The 25,339-nt window shown below is 41.1% G+C and overlaps 1 protein-coding gene across 1 annotated transcript in view; it reads left to right on the top strand.

Moving 5' to 3' along the window:
- Window positions 1-544: 544 nt before the first annotated feature.
- The window catches only part of LOC113424465 (cilia- and flagella-associated protein 47), an 851,958-nt gene continuing 827,163 nt past the window's right edge, over window positions 545-25,339 (top strand). The window contains exons 1-3 of the mRNA XM_087966882.1: window positions 545-668; window positions 11,624-11,761; window positions 18,559-18,656. Coding sequence (XP_087823008.1) covers window positions 18,609-18,656 — 48 coding nt within the window. The 5' untranslated portion in view covers window positions 545-668; window positions 11,624-11,761; window positions 18,559-18,608. The remainder of the gene's footprint in view (window positions 669-11,623; window positions 11,762-18,558; window positions 18,657-25,339) is intronic.

Here is a 25,339-nt window from a genome sequence, read left to right on the forward strand (position 1 = left end):
CACTTTTGTCAAAAAAAATTAAAAGTTATTAAAGTGGTACCTTGGTACTCATTGTTAATTGGTTCTGGAAGTTGTAATGGTGAATACCAAACAAATTTTTCCCATAAAAGATAATATAGGGAGTCATGAGGCAGCCAAGCTTGTGCATCGAGTACTAAACAAACAATAAGTGCCAGGACAAAACTTTCACATCAAAATGCATTGAGTACCAAATTCAATGAGTTTCAAAGCAGTTGGCTACCAAGGTATCACTGTATACCTAACTTGACAGATTTGAAATGATACCCCAGAAATTGTTTCCTTCATACAACAATCAATTAAGCTGGATATAAAATCTAGATGACTACAGTACTAGATTGCAGCAAAGTGATCAAGTGATAGCAGCAACAAACTGCTTTTGCAATGTAGTCATTTGCACTTTTATAATGAAGGCCTGGTAGTTCTAATTAAGCATGGTAGAAAAGTACTGGAATTTAAACTCATTTTAAGAGCTAAATTTTCTAAACTATTTGCAAGAAAATTGTAATGGAGTCTTTTTCCCCCCTGGTCCTATCAGGTATCTTCAGATATTCCCATAGTGACTGGTGAAAAGACTTTGAAGGTAGAACCTGGGGATACAGCTGCCTATACTCTGAATATATCTCCATGGAAACGTGGAAAATTTAATGGTGTGTTTTAAATTTAACCTAGCATCTTATTACAACTACAGGTTAATTAACATTAAATTATCTGATCTCTAACCTATTCTATTTTCCAAAGAATCAATTACAAAAGCTTTTCTTTCTTCCTGTTTTAAAGCCCATTAAATATAATTCTAATCTAGAACATATGTTTCCCAGAGTTTAGGAAAACTATTTTTCTTTTATCCAACCTATTCTCTCTTCTGGCTTGTTGCTTTTCATCATGTTGAACTTGGTTTGTGTCATTTATGTCTCTTGTGATTTGATTATTTCATTCATAGATATGTTTCTCTGCCAGATTTGTCACAGCAATTCTTAGTGCTAAACAGTGTAATCGTTTTTTAAATAAAATAGCAACCTTCTTGATGAGTAGCAATATCTGTAGAAAAAGCCATTGCTTGTGTTCTGAGGTTCTCATGATTTCCTTATCATTTATACATTTTTTTTAACTGAAGGTGCAAAATGTAAAATAGGATTGATCACACAAAATTTTCTTAAATAAATACGATAACATTGGCAGGATGTGAGAAGTCTGAGTCCAATCCACATGCCTACTTACCCATTGTATGATATTTTTTTAGTTTATTTAAAATGAAGATAAGAACATTTTAATTGAAATATAAACTGGTTAATGGATCAGTGAATTATAGAAAAGACTGAAAGGAGGGGGTGTCTCTTAATAGACATATGCAAATTTTAATATATATTTAATCCATAGATGGGGTTATAGCATGTGCAGGTTAATATACATGGTAAAAGATGAGATAGGTGAGACAATGGGTTCAAATATAATGGTACCCAGGGGTGGGCTTCACATTTTTAGCAAGGGGCTTTCTGCCCTAATGACTGCCCTGGGTGGGCATGGCTGGGTGGGTGTGGCCAATTCAACACCACTCCCACCCAGTCACATGACCCCCAGCCATGCCTACCCAGGGTTTTGTTGCTCTTGGTGTTTTCTGTGGGAAATGGCTCTCTCTCTCTCTCTCTCTGTCCCCCTCCCTTTCATTTCTGTTTTTCTCTTTTTCCACCCTCTCCCCCTTTTTTCTCTTTCTTTCTTTCTTTCTTTCTTTCTTTCTTTCTTTCTTTCTTTCTTTCTTTCTTTCTTTCTTTCTTTCTTTCCTTCCTTCCTTCCTTCCTTCCTTCCTTCCTTCCTTCCTTTCTTTCTTTCTTTCTTTCCCCATCTCTCTCATTTATTTCCCTCGCTCATTCTCTCCCTCCAACTCTTTCAATTCTCTCCCTTTCCCCTTCTCTCTCTCATTTGTTTCTTTTTCCCCTCTCTCATTCTCTCCCTCCATCATTTTCCCATTTCTCTTTCTTTTTCTCCTCTTTTCTCTCTCTCTTTTCTCTTTCTCTCCCTCTTTGTTTTTTCTTCTTTCTTTCTTTCTTTCTTTCTTTCTTTCTTTCTTTCTTTCTTTCTTTCTTTCTTTCTTTCTTTCTTTCTTTCTTTCTTTCTTTCTTTCTTTCTTTCTCTCTCTCTCTCTCTCTCTCTCTCTCTCTCTCTCTCTCTCTCTCTCTCTCTCTCATTTGTTTCCTTCTCTTTTCCCTGTCTCTCATTCTCGCCCTCTAGCTCTCTCTCATTTCTGTGTCCCTCTCCCCCTTCTCTCTCTCTCTCATTTGCGACCGGCTGCTTTTTACAATTCCACGTCCTTCTCAGGCAAGCTGGCATAATGTCACACTGCACTTCCCAGATTTTGTTCATTATTATCTGCTGTATCATTTCAATCAGAATTCTATCAAACGTCTCTTCAACTTTGCATAAAAAACTAATTACCGTTGTAGCTTTTGCATTCATTCTTAGTACACATTACTTTGCATAGTTTCTGCCTTTTACAACCAAATCAAATCTTTATTGTCAATGCACAACATGTATACAATGAAATTGAACGAGCCTCCTTTGGTGCAACCTCCCCCAAACACAAAATACATCTCAATAACTCAACAAATGAAAGAAATTGTCAGGCTACAGAACTTTTCCCATTCAATCAACTAGAATGAACTTCTGAAAACGTATCAAAACGTATCAAAAGGAATCCTTTATTGAGATGAGACAATTCATGCAGGGGTTAAAAGCAGCGTCTAAGGTCTCTCAGGCATACCGGGATAGATAAGGGAGTTTAAAACCCCTCCCCTTATCTTGATGTGTATTTAGTAAAACAAAGAGCCAACATGTTAATTCCCCCACCACCTTTTTAGAACGATCTTTTCCAGAGTTTCCCAGGACACATCTTACTGTGGAATTTTTATGGCCTCTTCATCCCCTGGCTGTCTCTCCCAGAGATGATAGGTTCCAGCCATCTGGGTTTCATCCCTCCATTGTATCATGTGTAAGTTATACATATTCGATATAAGATTAAATATATTCAGGTTACATCAAGAAGGATTTATCAGTCTCCCCCCTCCCTTTCTTCTTCCATTGAAGAAATGACAGATACATGGATCTGACAGAAATAGAATCCCTAAACCCAAATAAGTAATACACATTCCCATTGTCAACTTTGGAAGCCATATTAGTTTCCACACTGCCACATTCTTGAGCCTGGGAAAATGGGAGGGGGGAATTTCGTGGAGCACATGTGGTTAGACATAATAGCATTCTTTTTTTAAAGTCAAGGTCATGTTATTTCCGCACCTGGCTGAGGAATGGTTGAAGGGATGTCTCAAGTTGGGACAGATGGTGATTGTGGCATGTGATGTAATGAGGGTTGCAGGGGGTGGATTTTACTTATTGGAGGGAAGCCTGGAACTTTCAGATTCGGGATTTCCCAGATGTGCCATTTTACTACTCTAATAAAAGGAAACTTTGAGAACATGTCTGTCTCAGAGTTATTGATTAGAGTTGAGGTTTACTGGAATGCTGACATTATCCTGAATCTCCAAATAGCTACCAGCACCCCGAAAGGGAGTTGTCCAGGGTGCTGAGCTCCAGTACTGACCTAAAGTTTGGGTGGTGCAAAGACTCAGTGAAGATGGAGGAGAAGGAGGAGATCACAGAAGGAGCTGTGAGAATGGATACCAGAGGACTGATTGAGACCTAGTATCCTCCTTCTGAAAAATTTGTGCAAGCCATTGAAGCTGCAGAAGAGAGATGAAGGTTGGACACTCAGCCCAAGGAAACGGATTCCTGGAAAAGTTGCCAGACTGATCTAAATCCAGAGATGGGACCAGAGGAGAGGCCACCTGAACATCTTCTCCACATTCACTTGTCCTGATCTAGGACCTGGCAGTGGATTCAGCATGGCATTGGCAATATTCCATTTGGCTAGAGATGACCGAAAAATCAACTCAGCATGACAGCAGCACAGCAGACTCCAGCTCAGCTGCTGCCCTGCTGTTCCTCATAGCGCCCCTGCAGGGCCCCCTCCTGCCACCCACAGCAGTGCGCCAGCAGATTCCAGGTCAGCCGGACTTCCGGTTTGTTCCTCGTCGGTGTGGAATCCACGATCGTGCATGGTTTCGCCCGAGTTCACTTGCTGGAGGGTCCCAATCAAGACCGGAGCCACCCTGGTGGGGTAGTGAAGAAGGGGGAAATCACCTGGAGGGTTGAGGGGAGCTGCAGCTCCCCTTCCTGACAAGAAAATCCCTCCCAAAGGCAAGTAGCAGTGGTCCTAAAATGGCCACCACAAAGACAAAGAACACTCTGGGAAACTAAGTTTTGTGCTGGAGAGAGTAGTAGCAAGCAGAGTGTGAACCAGGCAAAGGACATCACTTTTGAGGTACCCCAGTATCAGATTAAAGGGCTATTTTGGAGGAAAGTGTGTGGAAGTGGCGACCAGAGAACGTGAGAAAGAAATTGGTTTTTAAATTTGGATTTGATTATTCTATTGGATTAATCTGGAGGACAAATTTAAAGGAAAATACATTAACAGCAAAGGTTTAAAAATTAATCTGGACAGATATTGAACTGTGGGCATAACTAAATGCTGGAATTGAGTGTGTTGAAAAGAATAGCTAATGATTGAAATTAGCAAACTTAATAAAAAATTTATATTCAACAAAGAAAGTTAAAAAGAAAAAGACTCAAGAGCGCCACCTGATGGTACAGGAAAACTTTAGTCCGTTTTAAAACAAGTGTCTGGTCTTTTTGAGAGTTTGGACTTGGAACTTGAAAGAAAATAAAAGGAACTTTATTATTGCCAGTAATTTGGGAAACAGTTGGGAGGCCAATCAGAGGATTTGGAATAAAGACTCAAGAATATGAATTGTTGAAAATAAACTCAAAAGATGTTGGCTGAAATAATATATTGGACTCTGGGATTGAATATATCTAGTAAAGAAGAGGATTTCAGCTATTAAGGAAAAGGAAAGAAAAAGAAAAAAGGAGAAGATATAATGGAGGAGCTATTTGTTGATATAAGACTGGACTCACAAGATATAAGATCGGATATGCAAGATACAAGGAACATGATAAAAATCAAACTTGAAATGTGTAATTATGTACTACAGAAATTAGAAATGGTGACTCAGCATACAGAAGAACATAATAAACCAGAGGGGGAGGAGTTTTATAAAGAAGAAGCCAACTTAGAAGGACAAAATGAACAACAATATCTAAGCAGGGGGGGAAAGGAATTAGAATTACAAATTTGTGGTCTGATGGGATGATAAAAGGGAGAATGGTTCGGAAAATGGTTAAAGAGAGAAGGAAAAAGCAGAAAAAGGAAGTGCAAAAGAAAAATAAAAAGAGGGAGAGAGAAAAGTTTAATAACTGGAATGAGAAAAAGAGGGGAATAAGAATGGGGAAAAAGGGAATTAAGAAAAAGGACCAGAAAATAAAGAGGAACAGGAAACAAACAACGATGAAAAGAAGGTACATTGTTCAAAGAGTGAGAGATAATGGGTAAAAAAAAAGGTATTAGAAAGGGGATTCTGCAAGGCAATGTGTTGGGATGTATAAGAATATATTGAAAATAGCATTTTGTAATGTATAGATGATTTATAGAGAAAATATAATGCAGAATCTGAGAAAAATATATATATTTGTGTTTTTATACTAGATAGGGAGATTGATATTAAGGAAGAATGAAGGTGGTTAACTCGAATTACTAACTAGAGGGGACGATTATATTTACAGATAAGGATTGATAAAATGACAAATGTGACAGAAAAAATAATAATATGAGAAATGACAATAGAAAGGAGATGAGAATTTTAGGTAACATTGTAAAATAAGATATGAGAATATACTAAGAAAAATGGAAGGAGATATATCAGGATTTGGAATTGAATAAATGAACATAGAATTGAGATGAGAATTTTAGATAATATTGTAAAATAAGATATGAGAACATGAATTGGGATTGGATAAGATAAACTTAATATTTAATAATGACAAGGATGACACAATATGAAATTAAACAAATAAAATGAATAGATAACTGGTCATGTTTGTATTGAGATGTGAAACCTGTAACCATACTGCTTACCAAATGAGAATTCTTTATTTAAAAATAATAATAAAATGAAAACAGGGAGAAAATTGAATAATGGAATTATTATGTATGTTTAATTGATATGGTGGTAGGCATTTGGAGAGAGTAAGGTTGAACTTAAATATTGAAGAAGTATGAATTAATATGAATATGTGCAATGAAAGATGTATGATAGATATATTGGTGCCACACTGTTAATGTATTGTTGTTATATGTACATTGAAATAAAAAAAATTGGGGAAAAAAAAAGATTTCATGTCAGCTGGCGGTCACCATGGTGATTTCCCCAGTGAGACCAGCACCACCAAGGTTGAGAGCAACATTTGATGGGAAGCCTGAAAAACTTGCTTATTTCCTCAGCCGAATCTGGGCACATATAGATCAATATGGAAACCAATACAAAACAGAGCGCGACCTAGTTTCCACAATCACAGATGGGATGAATGAAGCTTCCACCTGGATAGCCCAGCTACACAATAAGGAAGCTGCGGAGCTAAATGATGAAGATGGATTTGTTGAGCTGCTCTGGGCTAGATTTGAAGACCCTGACAGAGTAGGTGAAAATGAAGACAAAATAAAAGTTATGAAGCAAGGTAATCAACCTATAAAAGACTTTGTATGGGACTTTAGATGGGTTCTGCACTATTTTAGATCCAGAAGTCAGAATAGCCTGTGGCATCTGAGGGGTACCAGAGCGACTGCAAGACTGGTATGCCATGTCCATTGTTTTGAATAGAGAAATTCACACACACCAAAAACCTCCCTCTGAGAGGCCCCTTAGGAGAACTTTGGCCAGACGTCCTCTGACTAAAACTGCTGAAGCTGTTCCTACCCAATCTACAGGAATTATCAAATGCTACCGTTGTGGTCAAGCGGGTCATCGTGCTTCTGAATGTCTGGCCCCTGCACTGGTTCTGCAACCAAGGCCCATTACAGCTTCCAAAGGCAGCAAAGCCCCACGGAAGCCCCCAGACACCAGTTGGTTTGCCAGACAAGCTGTAGAGGTTCCCCTCCCCACAGAAGAGAGCGAGGAACCTCAGGCCAAAGAAACCCTTTCCAGAAAGGCAAATGATGAAGAGGACCCTGTGGTGAGTGCAGCTATCTCCACTTTTACAATCAAAGTGAAGTTGGTGGTGCCTGAGACTGAGGAGTTTGGGGAATTAGAAGCAGTAATAGATACAGGATATTCCAGATGTCTAATTAGGCTCCCTATTGTTGAGCAATTAGGGATAAAGACTAGAGCCCTAAATGTCCCATCAAGTTTGAACAGGCAGATAGAACATTAATTGGAGGAGCTCCTGCCACCCAAATTACAGAACTGATCAGATTAGAAATGGGAAGCATCGTGAACTCATACAATTTAGAGTAGCTCCAAAAATGTCAGAATCTGTCATATTGGGACTTGCTTGGCTCGACAAATGGGCCCCTACCATTAAATGGGAAGATGGGTATCAGAAAATCACAATTGGTGTCAGCCTGCTGCCCACAGTCCCTCCTGAAAAGACTGCCAACAAGCAGGGGCCCACAGCCAGAAGCAGCAGCTGCCACTTCAGGCTTTCCTCCAGGTGAACCCCAGGTTACTAAAGAATATAGAGACTTAGCCAAGGCTTTTAATGAGGAGAAATGCAACATCCTCCCCCCCCCCCCCATTGAGCCACTGGTTATGCCATCAAATTAGAACCTGGGGCAAAGCTTCCTAAACCAAAGATGTACTCCATGACACCAGCCAAGATGACTGAGTTGAGGAAATACATTGATACCAACTTAGCCAGAGGGTTCATCAAACTAGCAAAGTCTAGGATGGCAGCCCCAGTATTATTTAAAGAGAAGAAAGATAGCAGTTTAGATTATGCATGGATTTTTGGGGCGTGAATATGGTGTACATACAAAACACATACCCCCTTCCTTTAATGAAGGACTTGCTAAATCACCTGTCCGAAGGCAAAATCTTTACCAAGTTAGATCTGAGAGAAGCCTACTACTGAGTCCTCATAAAGGAGGGAGATGAGTGGAAAATGGTGTTTAACTGCCCTCTGGGGAGTTTTCAATTCCAGGTCATGCCCAAGGGCTCCCCACTGTATTTATGCAGCTGATCAATGAGGTGTTAGATGCACATTTGTACATGGGGGTCCTTGTTTACTTGGAGGACATTTTTATATTCAGTGAGACCCCAGAAGAACATGTCAAATTAGTCAGGCAAGTACTGGAAAAACTTTTAGCTGCCAAGCTATACGCAAAGCTGCTAAAATGTGAATTCCATAGAGTCTTTGGACTACCTGGGCTACCGAGTGTCAAATCAGGGGATTGAGATGGACCCTGGAAAGGTGAAGGCAGTGCTAGACTGGCAGCCCCCAAAGACACAACTTCAAAGCTTCCTGGGTTTTGCAAATTTTTATAGACAATTCATCCCTTCATTTGCCAGGGTCACCCTCACTTTAACAGAGTTACTGAAAACTGGTCCTTCTCCAACCAAACCAAAACCTAATCAACCTCTTATTTGGACAATGAATTGTCAAAAATCATTTGAAACTTTAAAGCACCTTTTTGCAGGAAATCAAGAAAATCCTTGACTCTAGATTACATTAAGGACAATTACAATATTTAGTGTTGTGAAAAGGCTACCATTTGTCAGAATCTATTTGGGTGAAAAGTTAGGATGTACACGCAGATAGATTGATTACACAATTCAATGACAAGTTCCCTGACAAGCCAAAAGGTTCCCTTGGAGGGGGGATGGGGGAGAGGGGCTTAAGTGGCTTGATGACAATGCGTTAATCCCTTGTTGTGTTTTGTTTATTGTATTTTTCAGGGCATGATTTTTTTCAAGAGGGGTGCCTGTCAGCTTTGGAAGCCATATTAGCTTCCACACTGCCACATTCTTGAACCTGGGACAATGGGAGGGGGGAATTTTGTGGAGCACATGTGGTTAGACATAATAGCATTCTTTTTTAAAGTCAAGGTCATGTTATTTCTGAACCTGGCTGAGGAATGGTTGAGGGGATGTCTCAAGTAGGAGGGATGGTGATTGGGGCATGTGATGCAATGCGGGGTGCAAGGCGTGGATTTGTAATTTTTTACTTATTAAAGGGAAACCTGGAACTTTCCGATTCAGGATTTCCCAGATGTGCTAGTAAAAAGAAACTTTGAGAACATGTCTGTCTCAGAGTTATTGATTGGAGTTGAGGTTTTCTGGAAGGCTAACACCCATATACCTATATGTATGTAACATATTATATTACATCGATATGAACATGTTGCATGTTGCACTGGCCCTGCAAATCTATCATATTAAATTGTGGTGTTATGTTGCATTCAGAAGTCTGACAGCCCATGGCTAAAAGCTATTTTTCAATCTATTCGTTCAGCTGGCTATGCTTCTATATCTCCTGCCCAATGATAGGCAAGTAAAGAAGTGCTGACCAGGATGTGAATCATCCCTGAGCATTATCCTCACTCTGCTGAGGCAGCAGGTCCTGGCAATTTCATCCAGTAATATCAAGGGGTAGCCCATAATTTTTTGGGCTGTGCTCATCACCAGGGGTGGGATTCAAATAATTTAAAAACCGGTTCTGTGACCTAATAACCAGCTGGGTAGGCATGACTGGGTGGGCATGGCCAATTTGACATAGTTCAAGTCGAGGGTGCTTCTCCTTGCCTGGCCTCTTGTGACCGTGGGGATGCTGCAACAGTTGTAAGTGAAAAACAGTCATAAGTCACTTTTTTCAGTGCCATTGTAACTTTGAATGGTCACTAAATGAACTGTAGAAAGTCAAGGATTACGTGTACAAAAATACAAAAAGCTTTGATTGCAAAAAGCTGCCCTAAATAGCAGTCATTAAATTAAAAATGCCTGCAAGCTGGAGTTACAAATCAGGCAGGATCCAGAGCACCTTGAGGAATTAAAATAGTTAAAATGCAATGATAACTATCAGCAGCCAACTTTTGCTCATAAAGTGAAATCCTTTAGCAGAGAGGTCATTTAAGCTCTCCAGAAAGAGCACACCCAGGAGAAGCAATCCTTAGATCCATTTGCACCACTTAAAGACACCAGCTGGTCTCACTCACCTCACAAGATATCCCAAGGAAATCATCCAGATTTAAGGAAAGGTCACATGTCCCCCAGAAAGGCAGTAAAAGTATCAGTGCCAAGCTTGCATCCTGCCTCTTGGAAGTACACCCCAAAAGGACAGTGCCAGGAACCACTAAAGCACCACTAAAGCAGTGAAGGAAGAGCCCCTCCCCAGATAGAAAAAGAAACCATGAGGCAGGAAAAATTCAAACACAATACAAATAATTAAATCACAACAGTAGCTGTTGCTTGTTAATCCAATTACCAGAACAAATAGACAAACAGACATAGGAACTAGCCAGATTTCTCAACCCAGTTTCTTTTCAGGAACAGAGATTAAACTTTTTCCTTCCAAACAAAGCTGAATAGGGAAAATTATCCCATCAATAAACACAGCATTAAACATCACCAAGCACAGAATTAAACTTCACCAAAAACCAGTTTTAGACAAACTCAGAAAGGGTATGTAAACTTACATTTGAATGTCAATCTTTCTAGCTAGCCAAGAAGCCTTGCTGAATGTCACTCATCTTGGTTCCTTGTCTTTCAAGCAGCTCTGCTTCATTATTCAATTATTTCTTCAAAGTGCTGATCCCAGCTGGAGAAACTCCAACAGGGGAGTATTTCCTCCCAACAGCAGTGTAAAAAGGTTAAAACAACCCTTCCCCTTTAAAAGTACCAGCAAAGAAAAAAAAACCTCTGGAGTCTAGGCTTATTCCCAAGAATGTAATAAGGGTTAATGGAGAGGCAGTTTATGTAAGCAGGGCAATAAAGATTACGCTAGAAACAACACCAGAATGTTTCCTTCCTGCCTTTCTTACAGGATTAGCGCTGTAAAGTGGGGGGGGGGAGATTTCTTCCAACAACCGGTTCTCCGAACTGCTTAGAAAATTAACAACAGGTTCTAGCGAATAGTTGAGAACTGGTAGACTCCCACCCCTGCTCATCACCCTCTGTAATGCTTTCTGTCCACAGATGTCAAGCCAGCATACCATACTATTACCTTAACACAATATGTAAGGATGTTTTCTAACTCTTAATTATGGTTTAACTGCATCTTTTTATACATATACATTATGAAATATCTTCATGTCTTTTTTGCAGCATTTGTTGTTTTACATGGCTTTTTTTCCTTATCCACAGTGTGTTTAACTTCATCCACCAAGTATTATTTTCCTTACATTCCATTCTATATATTTCTGTGGAATTTTATATTTTTTCCAAGCAAGTGTGTGTAATAGGCAGACAAATAACCTTGAATAACTGGAGTAAGAGTAGCAACCAAGATATAAGCCAGATAAAAGAAATATCAAAACTCAATTTGAATTAAAATTTTGGATATTCTTCTGTAATTAAGCACAATATTAGCATTGAGATGAAGGTAGCAATTGATCTTATGAAACTCATTCTTTACTTAATAGAACATCTGGTAACTATTTGCTTAGGTATAATTGTATTTATTGCTGAAGATAAAGAAGAGCAGCAGTATGAACATAACTGTTTACTGGAGGAATCAGATGGTGTTCAGTACTCTCAGAGATCATCGACAGAGAAGCTTGAAACAAACAAAGGGGCAAATAATGGTAGGTTTTTCTATATGGTCATTTTATTATTCTGCTTAAATGTTCTATCATTGTTCATTTTGCATTGAAATACTTTTTTATTTTATATGTCAAACCAGATTCTCTTTAAATAATGCATTTTGCCTGATTCTAAGACAAGTATGTTTGTTGTGCAGAAAACATGTTTTTCAATATATAATCATACTGTATAATCATTTTTCTTAGTATTAAAAACTGTAGCATATTTTTTCATTAATAATATATTGAATTTGAGTATAAATTTCAAATTTTTCTTCAGATACTATTTAAAATGTTTATATGATCAGTATAAATTAGTATAAATTAGCATTCTAGGATACATGAACATATGGAAATGCTTCTTGGTCAGTAGATATGGCATGAATATTAGCCATTTTGTTATTTTGCAATTTTAATATGCAGTCTTTGTTTGCATTTAACATTTATGCTCAGAGTATAATAAGTTAGATACATGGCTCATAACCAATATAAGAGTCTTGGGATAATTCTGAGCAACATTTTCATCTTAAATAGCAAAGCAACTTTATCTTCTACACTTGAGGAGGATATATAGATCTCAGGACCATATAGAGCAGGGGTGTCAAACTTGATTTCATTTCACTGCATCAGGACTGTTTTTCATGTCGAGCAGGGCTACGGTGGGGGTGGCTGAGGGCTGGGTGTGACTTGGTAGGTGTGACGGGTGAGTGTGGTCATGGTGGGTGTGACATGTCGGGGGGGCACCTGTGGTGGCCAAGTGCTAAGGCAGGACTTCCCTCAGACTCTCCCTCTCATTATACTCTCCTTCCTTCCTTCCTTCCTTCCTTCTTTCCTTCCTTCTCTTCTCTTCTCTTCTTTTTCCTTCCCTCTTCATTCTAATTTCTTCTTCCTTCCTCTCTTTATTTTTCCTTCCTTGATCTCTTCCCCTCTTTACTTCTTTCTCTTTCCCTTTCTCCTTTCCTGCCCCTTCTTGCATGCTCAAATGCAAAAGGGGAAACCTTTTTCCTTTTGTTTTGTTTTTAGATTTTATAGCCCTCTGCCAGCTAAAAATGTCCCTACCAAAAATGACGGCCTCCTGCAGCACTCTGCCAGCCAAAATGGGATAGGGGGGGGGTAGCATCTATGGGGGGGGGGGGTAGTTGATTTGAAATAAGAATGAAACCATCAGGAAAAGTCAGCTTGCTCACAGTTTGGCTCTTTCCTCAAAACAAGAAGTCAACTCCATTGATGAGCAGGGAAACAGAAAGCAAGTGTGGCAATTTGACTTTACTTGAATTATGTGTGTAAAAGTTGGAAAGGAAGATAATGAACTCAGTAATATGACAAACAGCTTCAAGGATGAAGGTGCAAGTTCAGAAAGTAGTCATAAAAACCTCAAGGGAAAAAAATTCAAGGCCTACTTCGGTTGACATTAATTGAAAAAGCAGAATTGGGACCACCAAATGCAGAGAGAGACAGAGAGGCACACAGAGAGAGGCAGAAGAGAAAGAGAGAAAAAGAGAAAGAGAGGCAGAATCCAAGTCAACAGAGGACTCCAGAAACCTCAGCCAAGCCACCAGTCCCTTTCCTGTGACAAGCAAAAATTGTTAAAAAGAAGGACATGTTTAATTACCTCTCTGGGGAAAATAAACCAGAAAAGGGGGGGGGGTGTAGGATTTTCTGAATAGTCTTAGAAAGAAGAGAAAAAATGAGTTGAGAAGCAAAAGTCACAACAGGAGGATGCAGAGGACCCCAGAGGAAGAAAGAAAAGGAGACTCGGCCCAGAAAGGGCAGTCAAGGGAACTGCTCAAGCAAGGAAAGAAGCCCTTCTAGCTATAGGGAAAAATGATAATGGGTGCAAACCAGTGGTGGGATTCAACTAATTTAACAACTGGTTGAGCCAGAGAGTAGCTGGGTGCGGGTGTGACTCTAGCCACCGGCCAAGGTGGGTGAGGCGAGATGGGGTGGGACGGGGTGGGGTGGGCAGGACCAGCCAGTGCTGGGATTTGCCAGTTGGCTGAATTGCGCAGAATCTTAACAACCGGCTCACTTGAACCAGTCCAAACCGGTTGAAGACCACCTCTGGTGCAAATTATAAAGTGCAGTGAAAAGTTGGAGTTAGAAAAAGGCTGAATGAGAGAAAGGAAAAAAAATGCTGCTAAGGAAAAGATCATCTTGTCTTGACTAGTAAAATTCAGATAGATTAAAGCTGCCTAAAGTTGAGTCTGTGTAGCCTCAAGGATCCCTTCTACTGTCCTCTCTGCCACCAAATCAGAAGTCTTCCAGTCCTCTCAATGAGTATCAGTGAAGCAAAATTAGGTGTCAAAATTTCCCAACTCAGAAATCTCTTGAACCTGCCAGTGCAAATAATTATATTGTGCCCAACTTCACTGCCTTAGGAAATTGATCCTGGAAGAGGGATTTTCTTGCAACTGGAGGTTGTTATCCAGTCCACAGTTCATTTGTTTTTAACTGCTTTTCTCATTCCTATGCCATCCATATTTTTTCTATGACAGTGTGTCTCCCTCCACCTTATATTTGGACTCCACTCTCTTTGGCCATCTCCTTTTTTGAAAAAATACTTTCCTGACCAATTCTTTTTTTCTTCTTCTGATTGCTGCCTGTATTCCCAACTGTTTTCTTTCCCAACTATTTTCCTGCACTACTCTGGTAGCCAAAATGTGGGAGGGGGCGTGCAACACGCCCCTGTGCCCCATTTTTGGCCTTCACAGCCTCCTCCACTGTGGAAGCTGAAATGAGGAGTAGGGGGTGCACGATGCCCCCTGCATCCCATTTTGGGCCTGCATGGCCTCCTGCACCACCATGGAAGCTTGAAACGGGGTGGGAGACTGGTGATGCCTGCCCCACCCCACATTTTGGGCCTGCACAGCCTCCTGCACCACCACAGAACGTGAAACAGGAGGTAGGGGTGCACAATGCCCCCCTGGTGCCCCATTTTTGCTAGTAGAGGCACTGCAGGCTGGACCTTTGCAATTTCCATGCCAACTCCGTGAGCCGGATCTAAACACCCCACAGGTCGGATCCAGCCTGCGGGCCTTATATTTGACACTCCTGATATAGAGTCTAGTTTATGTTACCTCCAAAAAACCTTGTGTGATTTTCCCACCCCTTTCTAACAGTCCTCCAGTATTCTCTCCTGATTATTTAGAAGAGTTTGAAATGGCAAATGTGTTTTACTGTAACCTTGGGACTGAAGTCTAGTTGGAATTGCAACACTTTGTTAACATCTTCTGACACCTGTTTAGCCATGCAAGAATTGTTCTGGCTTAATGTCAGACCTACCTTAATTTGAACCTTTAAGCAAGAATGATCCTTAACTCCATTTCTTGAGAAAGGTGTAGTTTACTAAAGGTCAAATGAAATACAGTAGAGCAAAGCCAGAACTGAAAAGTGTGCCCAAAATCCCAAAGTGTAACTTCGCCTTCTTAGGTGCATCCCCCTGCTGGGCTCCATTGCCTGATCAAATTCAAAGTGATAATTTTTGGAATGGTTGATTCACATGTGGATTGGAATGCAGCTGCAGTCCATTCTCAGCTATCGGACCTTGAAGTCACATATCTGGTGAATACAGTGAACTCTTCATTACCCCTGAATCCTCCCCTCTCCCATCTGGTTTCCCTGGAGTTCATGGCAGACTGTACCAAGCGATAGCAGAGCACAAGTGTGAGGTGGCAGTTCTGATAGAAACGGATGGAGTGGTTAGGGGCTGTAGTATTAAATAATTTCAAGGAATAAATTTTGAGACAAGCAAACATAGTTATCTATAAGAGCATCCGTCACCCTCCTTTTTGTATGGGTGTGAGAGTTGAAGACATCAGAAAAATCTTAACAGTACTTTGAATAGAGTGCTCATGGGAAACTAAGTGGAAACAGCAAAGGACTGTCCTGCGGTGCTTCTGCCAGTGAAAATGGAGCTCAGAAGGGCTGTACATGCCCACCTGGGGTCCATTTTCAGCTGTGACTGCCTCCTGCAGCCCTCTGCCAGCAAAAACAGAGGGCTGCAGGAGGCCATCATGGCCAAAAATGGAGCTGGGATGCCCGCACGTGGTCCTCCCAACCTCCCTTATCACTGGCAGAGGGCTGCAGGAGCCTGTCTTGGCCAAAAATGGGGCCCAGGGGGAGAGGGCGTGTGCAGCCCTCCTGAGCTCTGTTTATCACTGGGAGAGGGTTGCAGGAGGCCATCACAGCCCAAAACAAGCATGGCCCTCCTGACCTCTGTTTTCACTGGCAGAGGGCTAGCAAAACAAACTTAAAGCAAAACAAAAGGCAAAATGTTTCCCATTTTTCATTTGAGCATCCAAGAAGGGACAGGAAAGGAGAAAAGGAAAGTTAAGGAAAGAGGGGAAGGGAGAAGAAAGGAGAATGAAAAGGGAAGGAAAAAGAAGAAAAGGAAGGAAGGAAGTTTATAATGAGAGGGATGGAGGGTCTGAGGGAAGTCCTGCCTTACCACTTGGCCACCATAGGAGTGATGTCAAGTTGGCCACACCCACCCCAGACATGCCCACCCAAGCCACGCCCATCCCAGCAATGCTCCCCTGCCCCCACAAGGTCAAACACAACCCTGATGCGGCCCTCAATGAAATCGAGTTTGACACCCCTGGGCTAGGCAGTACTGGCTCAGTAATGCCTATGAAAAGGATCTAAGATACTGGTGGACCATTGCTTAAGTATGAATTAGGAATATGCTGCAGCTACTCAAAAAACCAACAGTCCTAGACTGCATCAAAAAAGTTATAGTATCAAGATCATAGTAAGTAATAGTACTGTTCTATACTGCTCTGACGAGGCCACAATTGGAATGCTTCATCCAATTCTGGTTATCACAATACCAAAAAGATGCTGAAGCCCTGGAAAGAATGCAGAAAACAGCAACAAAGATCATAAGGGGTGTGGAGGTTAAATCTTATGATGAACAGCTAAAGGAACTAAGTATGTTTAGCTTAACAAAGAGAAGATTGAGGGAAAACATGACAGCAGTCTTCCAATACTTGAATAGCTGCTTCAGAGAAGATGCTGTCTATTTATTTTTTATATCATCTGTGGGCAGGATAAGAAGCAGTGTGTGAAAGCTTGGCAGAGATAGCTCCAACTTGGAAATAAGGAGGAATTGAACAGGTTGCTTCTCAAGTTGTGGGTTCTTCATTGTTGGAGGTTTTTAAGAAAAGATTGGACACGTATTTGTCCGAGATGGTATTAGGATTCTTGCTTTGAAAAAGGAGTTGGACTAAAAGACCTCTAAGGTCCCTTCCAACCCTAAGATCGTATGTAGATTTCAATGAATCTTGAGTTGAAGGTGAGCCTGCCATTATAAATATAAATCGGCTATATAAACTAAATAAGTAAATAAATATGTGTGTGTGTGAAAAGGGTATTTCATTGTCTAAGACATCCAATGTTCATCACTCAGATCAGTGGTGGTATTCTACTGGTTCGGCCCGATTCTGGTGAGCCAGTAGCAGCGATGAGCTGCGGAGACCGAACCGGTTCTCTCTGCCGCTCTGCTGTTGGGCCCACCTGCCCGCCTGGGCTCCCATACTCATCTTTATCCACTGAATTTGAAGCGCAGCTGCTTTGCGTGGCATAGAATAGTGCCGCGTGGTAGCTGCTGAAGCAAACGGGATAGTGCAGGCCTGTAGGAGGCAAATTAGAACACCTCTGTGCCTGTGCAAATTGCGCATTTGGTGCACTCGTGCATGCAAAGTGTGTACACATGAGCAAAGCGCACCCACCAAGCTACGCCCACTGAACCGGTGGCAAAAATATTTGAATCCCACCACTGACTCAGATGACATATTGACTCTAGAGAGCATATAGTGGTTTAGAGTTTCCAGCCTATATTATTCAGCCTACAGTATATTCCAGTGTGTATGCCATATTTTTCAGAGTATAAGGCACTCTGAAGTATAAGATGCACCTAGCTTTGGGGGAGGAAAACAAGAAAAAAAATCTGCCTCTACCTCTGCTCTTCCAGTAATTTGCCTCCTTGCAGCAAACAGCAAACAGCCTACTCAGCTTCAGCACAGCCTGATTAGCACAAGCAGCTTGTTGTCAGTTGGATCAGCTTCCTGACTATCAGCTGTTTCAGGCTGCTGGGATTGCCATAGCCTATTGCTGTCTCCTCATGCCCAATTTCAGCCTCCACACGTTTTGTTTTTTACCTCTGCACGCCCCATTTTTGGCAATGGGGATCAGAACAGGCAGAAAATGGGGCACAAAGAAGCCAAAAATGGGACACACAGAGGCCAAAAATGGGACGCGGAGGCTGAAAATAGGGAGTGTGGAGACAGCAAGAGGCAATGATGATCCCTGCAACCTGAAACAGCTGATTGTCAGGGGGCTGATCCAACCGACAATCAGCTGTTTGTGCTAATCAGGCTGTGCTAAATCTGAAACAGACTATTTGCTATTTGTAGCAAGGAGGCAAATTGCTGGGAGGCAGTGGCCAAAGGCCAAAGGGGGCTGGCGAGTGGGTGGAGCTTTGGCAACATTCACTGTATAAGACACACGGACATTTCCACCCACTTTTGGGGGTGGAAAAATGTGTCTTATACTCAAAAAAATATGGTAAACGCATCTTATACTCAGAAAAATGCAGTAATTAATATGGTGACTGGTACTGTCACAATCCTAAGAAAATAAATATCTCAAATCATTCTGCTCTTTGGCAGTGTATTTGAAATACTCAGGATACTTCAAAAAGAACTATATTTAAGTGCTTCAACTGAAACTCAGGACCGATTTGTTCTTCCTTTCTTCCTTCCTCCCCCCACTCCCTCCCTCCCTCCTTTCTTCCTTTCCAGAGTACAAGTCTTCATGCTGCAAAGTGTGGTTCTCCTTGGAAATACATAGTATGCCAGCGCAGCCAGAAAAAACTCTGGATGTGGAATGTGCAGTTTTGGTAAGGTCCTAGTATATCTTGTAAGATTTTATAGAGTTCTGTGGGAAGTCCATCTGCTCCAGGGTTTTATTATTATTATTTTTGCCTTTTAATTGCTCCCATTATTTCTGTTGTCATTATTCTTTCATTCAACGGTACTCTCACTGTTTCCGGTATTTTAGGTAATGCAGCTTTTTCCAAATATTGTTTAGTTGTATCTTCTGGCATTTTTTCTTGACTGTACAATTTCCTAAAGAATTCCTGAGCTATTTCCTTTTTATCTTCATTCTGGTGCTGAAGGATCCCCTTTTTATCTAATAATTAGTGTATTATTTTCTTCTCTTTTTCCCTTTTCAATTTATATGCTAACCACCTCCCTGGCTTATTTTCATGTTCAAAAAAGTTTTGTTTTGCCATTTTGATTTTTGCACCATTTCCTCTTGCATTATTAGATTCAGTTTATGTTTTATTAAATAACTTTTCTCTTTTGTCTTGTTTTTTTGAGGATCCTTCTGCAGTTCTCTCTCTAGTCCTTTAAGCTCATCTTGTAACATATTTTGCTGTTGTTTCTTTTGCTTGTTTCTTCTTACCATGTATGTAATTGTTAATCCTCGCATATATGCTTTTGCCATGTCCCAGACTTTTTGTAACAATGTTTCCTCTTTTTTATTTTCTTTAAAGAAAAATTTGATTTCTTTTTCCATCATTTGTGTGAACTCTATCTTTTAGAATAGTTTGATTCATTGTCCATCTCAATTTCTTCTTTTGTCCCTTCCACCCAATTTTAATAGGATTGTGGTCTGCCCATGTGTTTGTTACTATCTCTACCTCTTGGACCTCTGTCCTCATACCTGGAGTCATCCACACTATTCTATTTTTGACCATGATTGATGTCTATTCGAGTAGAATGTGTATTGATTCGTCTTTGGATTAAGCTCTCTCCAGATATCCTGCAGATATCCTGTTTCTTGTATCATGTTGGAGAAGGTTTTTGGAAGTGTTCTTGCTTTTTTATTTTTATTTTATTGCTTTTGTAATCTTTTTTAATGTCCAAAATTGCATTGAAATCCCCTATGATGCATAAGTTTTCATAGTCCATTTCCATTATCTTTTTATGAAGACTTATGTAGAACTCTTGTTGATTATTTGGGACGTATATTGCAATCAAGAGAATTTGTTTCTGGTTTATTAGTACCTCCCTCATTAATATTCTTCCTTCTCCATCTGCATATATTTGTTTAGTTTTTAACAATTCTTTAATATATAGTACTACCTCTAGTATTCTACTAGTGTTCTAATAAGTTACTCTATTGTTTTTTAATGTGGACTTCTTGAAGACAAATTATATCCAATTTTAATCTTTTGTAGTTTGGTGAAGGTTTGTTTTCTTTTTATGGGAGAATTCACATAACAGATAGTATCTTTACTTCGTCTTCCATCTTTTCACTTATATATAGGTCTTACCCTTCTTGTTGTTCTTGTCTCTCTCTGTGTTTTTGTTCTTGCACCTTCTTGTTTGTCCTGTTCATTCTCCTCCTTCTTCTTTTTCTACAGTTTTTTCTTCTATTTGCATTTCATCTTGACTTTTACTTTCTGTTAGAGTTTATTGCAGAAATCAAATCAGAAAGCACATACAGATGACTGATTCAGTAGGATTCATTAACTTCTTTATATACATAATAATATGTGAGTAAAATGTACAATACCAATAGTAGATTCTTCCAAGGTAACACAAGCAAAATACAAGCAGCAGCTTCAGAGCTCAGAGCAGAGAGCAGAGAAGAATAGTTTCAGTTCTCAGCATAGCACACAGAACTGCAGGACCATGCACAGGCTCCCTCAGTTACAGTTTCTAATTCAGCTCTCATTGGCTGACCTTGTTACCATGTCTCTGCTAGTTCATGAATAGTCTGACACTTTCTATCTCCTCTCTACTTTCTTGTTCTTCATTTGCTGTAAAGTGATGTTCAAAAAATTTGTGTGCTTTATCTAAGGTGTCTATCCTGAATTTTTGTTACAGTATTGGGATTTAAGAGCTGACCCGCAGTGAAGCTGATGCAATATAAGGCTGATGCAATATAAGGCTGATACAATGAAGATGAATCAGCATTAGTACTGTCTCTTTAAGACTGAGGATGGGTTCTACCTCTTTAAGAGGTGTTTATATATAGCAGCAATTAGAGGACATGTTCTCTCTCTTTGTGTCCAGTATCCATTGCAGAGTTCTCTGTGTAGAGTTAAGAAGAAGATTGATTGCTTGTAAGGTATTTTGCCTACCATGTATATTTCTGTATATGTCTTGTATATAAACCACTGTTAAATGTCTTAAGTCTCTGTGTGCTGTGTTTTGCTCCTGGGTTGTCTCACAATAATAGTCACACTGCAAATGCTCTGATAGGTTATGGGCCTAGTATAGAGAGAAGATCAGAGTGACTGGAAAGCCTAGAGAGAAGAGAAACCCAGTGGGAGCTTCATACGAGTAAGTGGTTTAAATTGTGGTTAGTGGCAACATGGCCTCCGTTGGCATAATGGGAGGAGGTTTCTTGGTGTCTTGGCTGAATGAAACAAATTACCTCTCCTGGAATGTGAAGATGGAGATGTACCTGCGGAGGGAGGAGTTGTGGACAATTGTTGCTGATCCACTGGCAGTCCTGGATGATGGGGATCAGAGGAAAAATGAAAAGGCATTAGCCAGCATAATTCTGGCTTTGGAGGACAGTCAGCTGATACACATGAGGGTTCTCCAGTCTGCAAAAGAGTGCTGGGAGACATTGCACAGTGTGTACATGAAAGAAACTGCGCAGTAAAGTGTTGCTGACTAGGAGACTGTATAAGGCACAACTGAAGCCAGGGGCACAACTTAGTCCAGGATGGTGACAGAGAAGCTGAAACAGTGAACTTTGTGAAGAGATGCCACATGTGTGGTTCTACTGAGCATCTCCAGAGATGCTGCCCTGAGAGGAGAAACAGAGGAGCAGTGAGTGAAGGGCACAGGACTACTCAGCACATGTGGAGCGGTTCTCCAGTGTCGTTTCCCTGGCAGCGTCAACAACTGAACACACCAGGAATATGTGGTTGTTGGACAATGCGGCGAGCCAGCATATTGCTAACAATCCACAAGCATTTTCTGGTTTGAAAGCAGCAAGCAAATGTGGGTTAGTCTGGCTGATGAACAAATAGTTGCTATAAAAGGGGAAGGTAATGTTAATTCCTGAGGTTTTTTTATCTTTTTCATACCTTGATTGAATTTTGAGATAAGCCCACCATTCCAGATCTACCCCTTGTTTTTTTAGATCCTGTCTCGACTTCAGTTCCCTCTCATCATTTATGATATCTTTGTAAGTAATAGCTTTGGTCTGGTTATACAAGTTTCGGTAGACTCATTGCCTCTAGCGTGGATATCCAGGCTGTCATGCCCCTGTCGGAATCTGATTCAGATGGGGAAGCTGAGCAGCTAACAGGGAGTGGGAGTGTGGCTCCATTGGCTGTGGAAGAAACTCAAAGGGCAAAAGCCAGTTGGGCAGAGCAGGGGAGAGGTAGAGCAAGGGAGAGGGAATTCGGAGCAAGACCCAGGCCCCTCTTCATCCTAGGGCATGCAGGGAGGAACGGAGAAGGGAGCAATGTGGGTTGCATGGCTTACAGGGAAGGAAAGGGCCATGATTCCCTTCATTAGCTGCAGCTGGGAACAAAGTGTTTAAAAAGGGAAGCTGTGCACAGCAAAGTTGTTGGGAGCAAATCGTAAATTATCTGGTATCATCGAGGCTTATCTGAGTTCTTGGTGTCTTCCCAACTGTGTGAGTTTTACTGGGCTTTCAAGTCTGCAATTTCTTCTCCTGCCCTGTCAATTTAATTACTGCAGCATGGTTTGTGTGGATTTTTATTTACAGTTTGTATGTACTTTGTTTTCAGACTGAATTTCCTCCACTTAAAAATTGTTCTTGGGAGATTTTTTTTTCTCCATCCGAAGATAACCTGGACATTGGGGGCAAAGTTGGAGGTATTAAAAGGACATTTCTTGCTTATTTGACTGTGTTGCTTTTGTGCTACGCCCTGGGTCATCACACAGGCTGGCAATTCCATATAATTTTGGAGTTTAATTTTATTCCAAAACAAAAATAAAGCTTGTTGAATTTTATGCCTTAAGAAGTATTGGTGAATAGTGTTTCTGCCATACCACAAAAATGCATGTCAGCCCTGCTGTGGGTCATGGCCTTCTAAGCGCAGTAGTCTTCTGTCTTTTAAGCTTATCCAGTCCTTAATCCAGGTAAGTGCTGCTACCTGATAGTATAGTTCCCATTCTGGAAGTCCAAATCCTCCTCTTTCTTTTGCTTCTTGTAATAACTTCAATTTGATCCTGGGCCTCTTTCCTTGCCATATGAAATTTGGTGTCAGTTTATTCAAATCTCCGAATAATTTTTTGTCGAGTTTTATGAGTATGTTTTGGAACAAAAAGAGCACTTTGGATAGAATGGTCATCTTAATTACTGATATTCTTCCTAATAAAGAGAGTCTCAAATTGCTCCACCTTTCCAGATCTTCTTTTATTTGTTTCAGCAATTTGTCATAGTTATCTTCTTTAATCATGGTGCAAAGTGCCGAGATGTTGATTCCTAAGTATTTTATTTTTTTGACTATCTGGATGTCCAACTTCATGGTCAAAATTTCTTTCTGTTTATTGGTCATGTTCTTAACTATCATTTTCATCTTATCTTTATTGATTTTTAAACCAGCAGCAATGTCATAATCCTCAAGTAACTCTAAAAGTTCCAGGCCCATTTATTCTGGGTCTTCCATAATAAATACCGAGCAATTTTATCTTCCAGAAAATCCGCAAATTCCTTAGTGCTGCTTCAGGTGGACTTCAATCTCCTCCTTCTCTAGGAGGAGATGGCTCACCTTAAAGAGGGTCGCTTGGTGATTATCTGCAGAGGCAATTAGTGTGGAGAAGTATTTACACTTCGCCTCATGAATCGCCACAAGGTAAGCCTTAGTAGCAGCTCTTACCTATGTTCGATCGAGTTCATTTCCTGTCTTCTGCCAGCGGCGCTTTAGATGTCTCCTCATGCATTTTATCCCTCTAGGTTCCTCTGTATACCTCAGGGCACAGAGAGGAGAGGTCGCAAGAGTGCAATCCTATCCAGAGCCTTACTCATCTTCCTATTCCAAACAGTGACTAAGAGCTTGGCTGGACTGCATAATAGATCTGCAGTTATAACCCCCAGCTCCTTATGGAACCCATCTGGGTCCATTAGTCGATGGGGGCAGACCAATCTAATAGATCCTGCCTCCCAGCAGGAGATGCCAAATCGTATAGTTGCGCTCTGGAGCCAACAACTTCTGAGAACAATAAGCGCACGGGAACAAGATGCCTGTGGGAGCATAGGCCTGGAGGAGCACCCCAATGGAACTTCTTCCCCTTCTTGTGCAGATTAGAAAGGGGAGCAGTCGAGGCAGCAAAGCGGGGAATAAATGTGCGGTAGTAGTTCGCAAACCCCAACAGTCGTTGCACATCCTTAACCCGCTGTGGAGGTTCCCACTCCTGCAACGATTGAATTTTTTCTGGGTCCATTTCCACCCCAGCAGGTGGAAGTCAATCGTGGTTTGAGCAAACTGACACTTCTCACATTTAGCAAACAAGGTGGTTATCACGCAAATGTTGCAACACTAGCCGCACATGCTGCCAATGTTCCTGCAGGAAGTCTGAGTAAATCAACAGGTCATCTAAATAAATGACCACAAATTCATCCAACAAATCACGGAAAACATCGTGCATGAAATGCATGAACACGGCTGGGGCATTGGTTAATCCAAAAGGCATCATGGTATACTCAAAATGCCCGTACCTTGTCCGGAAAGCTGTTTTCCACTCGTCCCCTGCAGGAATGCAAACCAGATTGTAGGCCCCACACAAATCCAACTTCGTAAAGATCTTAGCTTGACGAAGCTGCTCAATCAGTTCAGGAATGAGGGGAAGCGGGTACCGATTCCTCACTGTGATTGCATTCAACTTGCAGTAATCACAACACAAACATAGTTCCCCAATTTCTTTTTCACAAAAAGCACTGGTGCAGCCAATGGGGAGGTAGAAGGCTGGATAAACCCTTTCCGGAGGTTCTTGTCAATAAAATCCCGCAACACAGCTAACTCTGGTTCCGACAGGGAATATATCCAACCCACCGGCAATTTTGCATCAGGCAAGACACCCAATGTGGAGGCAACTGATCTGCCTCCTTCTCCCCAAACACATCAGCAAAGTCCACCAACTCTGCAGGTAGATCCAGGTCCACGGACGTAGCCACACTCCCTGCACAGGAGCGCAAGCAATGGTTGGCACACTTCCTATCAAGGAACTGCACAGCTCCAGACGACCAAACAATCTGTGGATCATGGGCCTGTAACCACTCCAAACCCAGCACCACTGGAAAATGAAGCACTGTGGCAATGTAAAAGATGGTTTCCTCCACATGCTGCCCAATACGCATGCAAAGGGGTTTGGTTGCAGCAACCATAGGTCCTGAACGAAGGGGCCGACCATCAATCATCTCCACCATTACTGGTGGGGATACCTGTTGCTGAGGAATGAACCACTGATTGACAAAATGAGCATCCATGAAATTGGCTGTGGCCCCTGAGTCGACCAAAGCCACCACTCCCACACCAGGCACGAACACACTTGCTGGCAGCACAAGATGCTTCACCAATAG

This window comes from Notechis scutatus, chromosome 5, assembly GCF_049901735.1.
Source record: "Notechis scutatus isolate UNSWTSFEM ecotype Mainland chromosome 5, rNotScu1.2, whole genome shotgun sequence".
In the NCBI taxonomy this organism is placed as follows: domain Eukaryota; kingdom Metazoa; phylum Chordata; class Lepidosauria; order Squamata; family Elapidae; genus Notechis; species Notechis scutatus.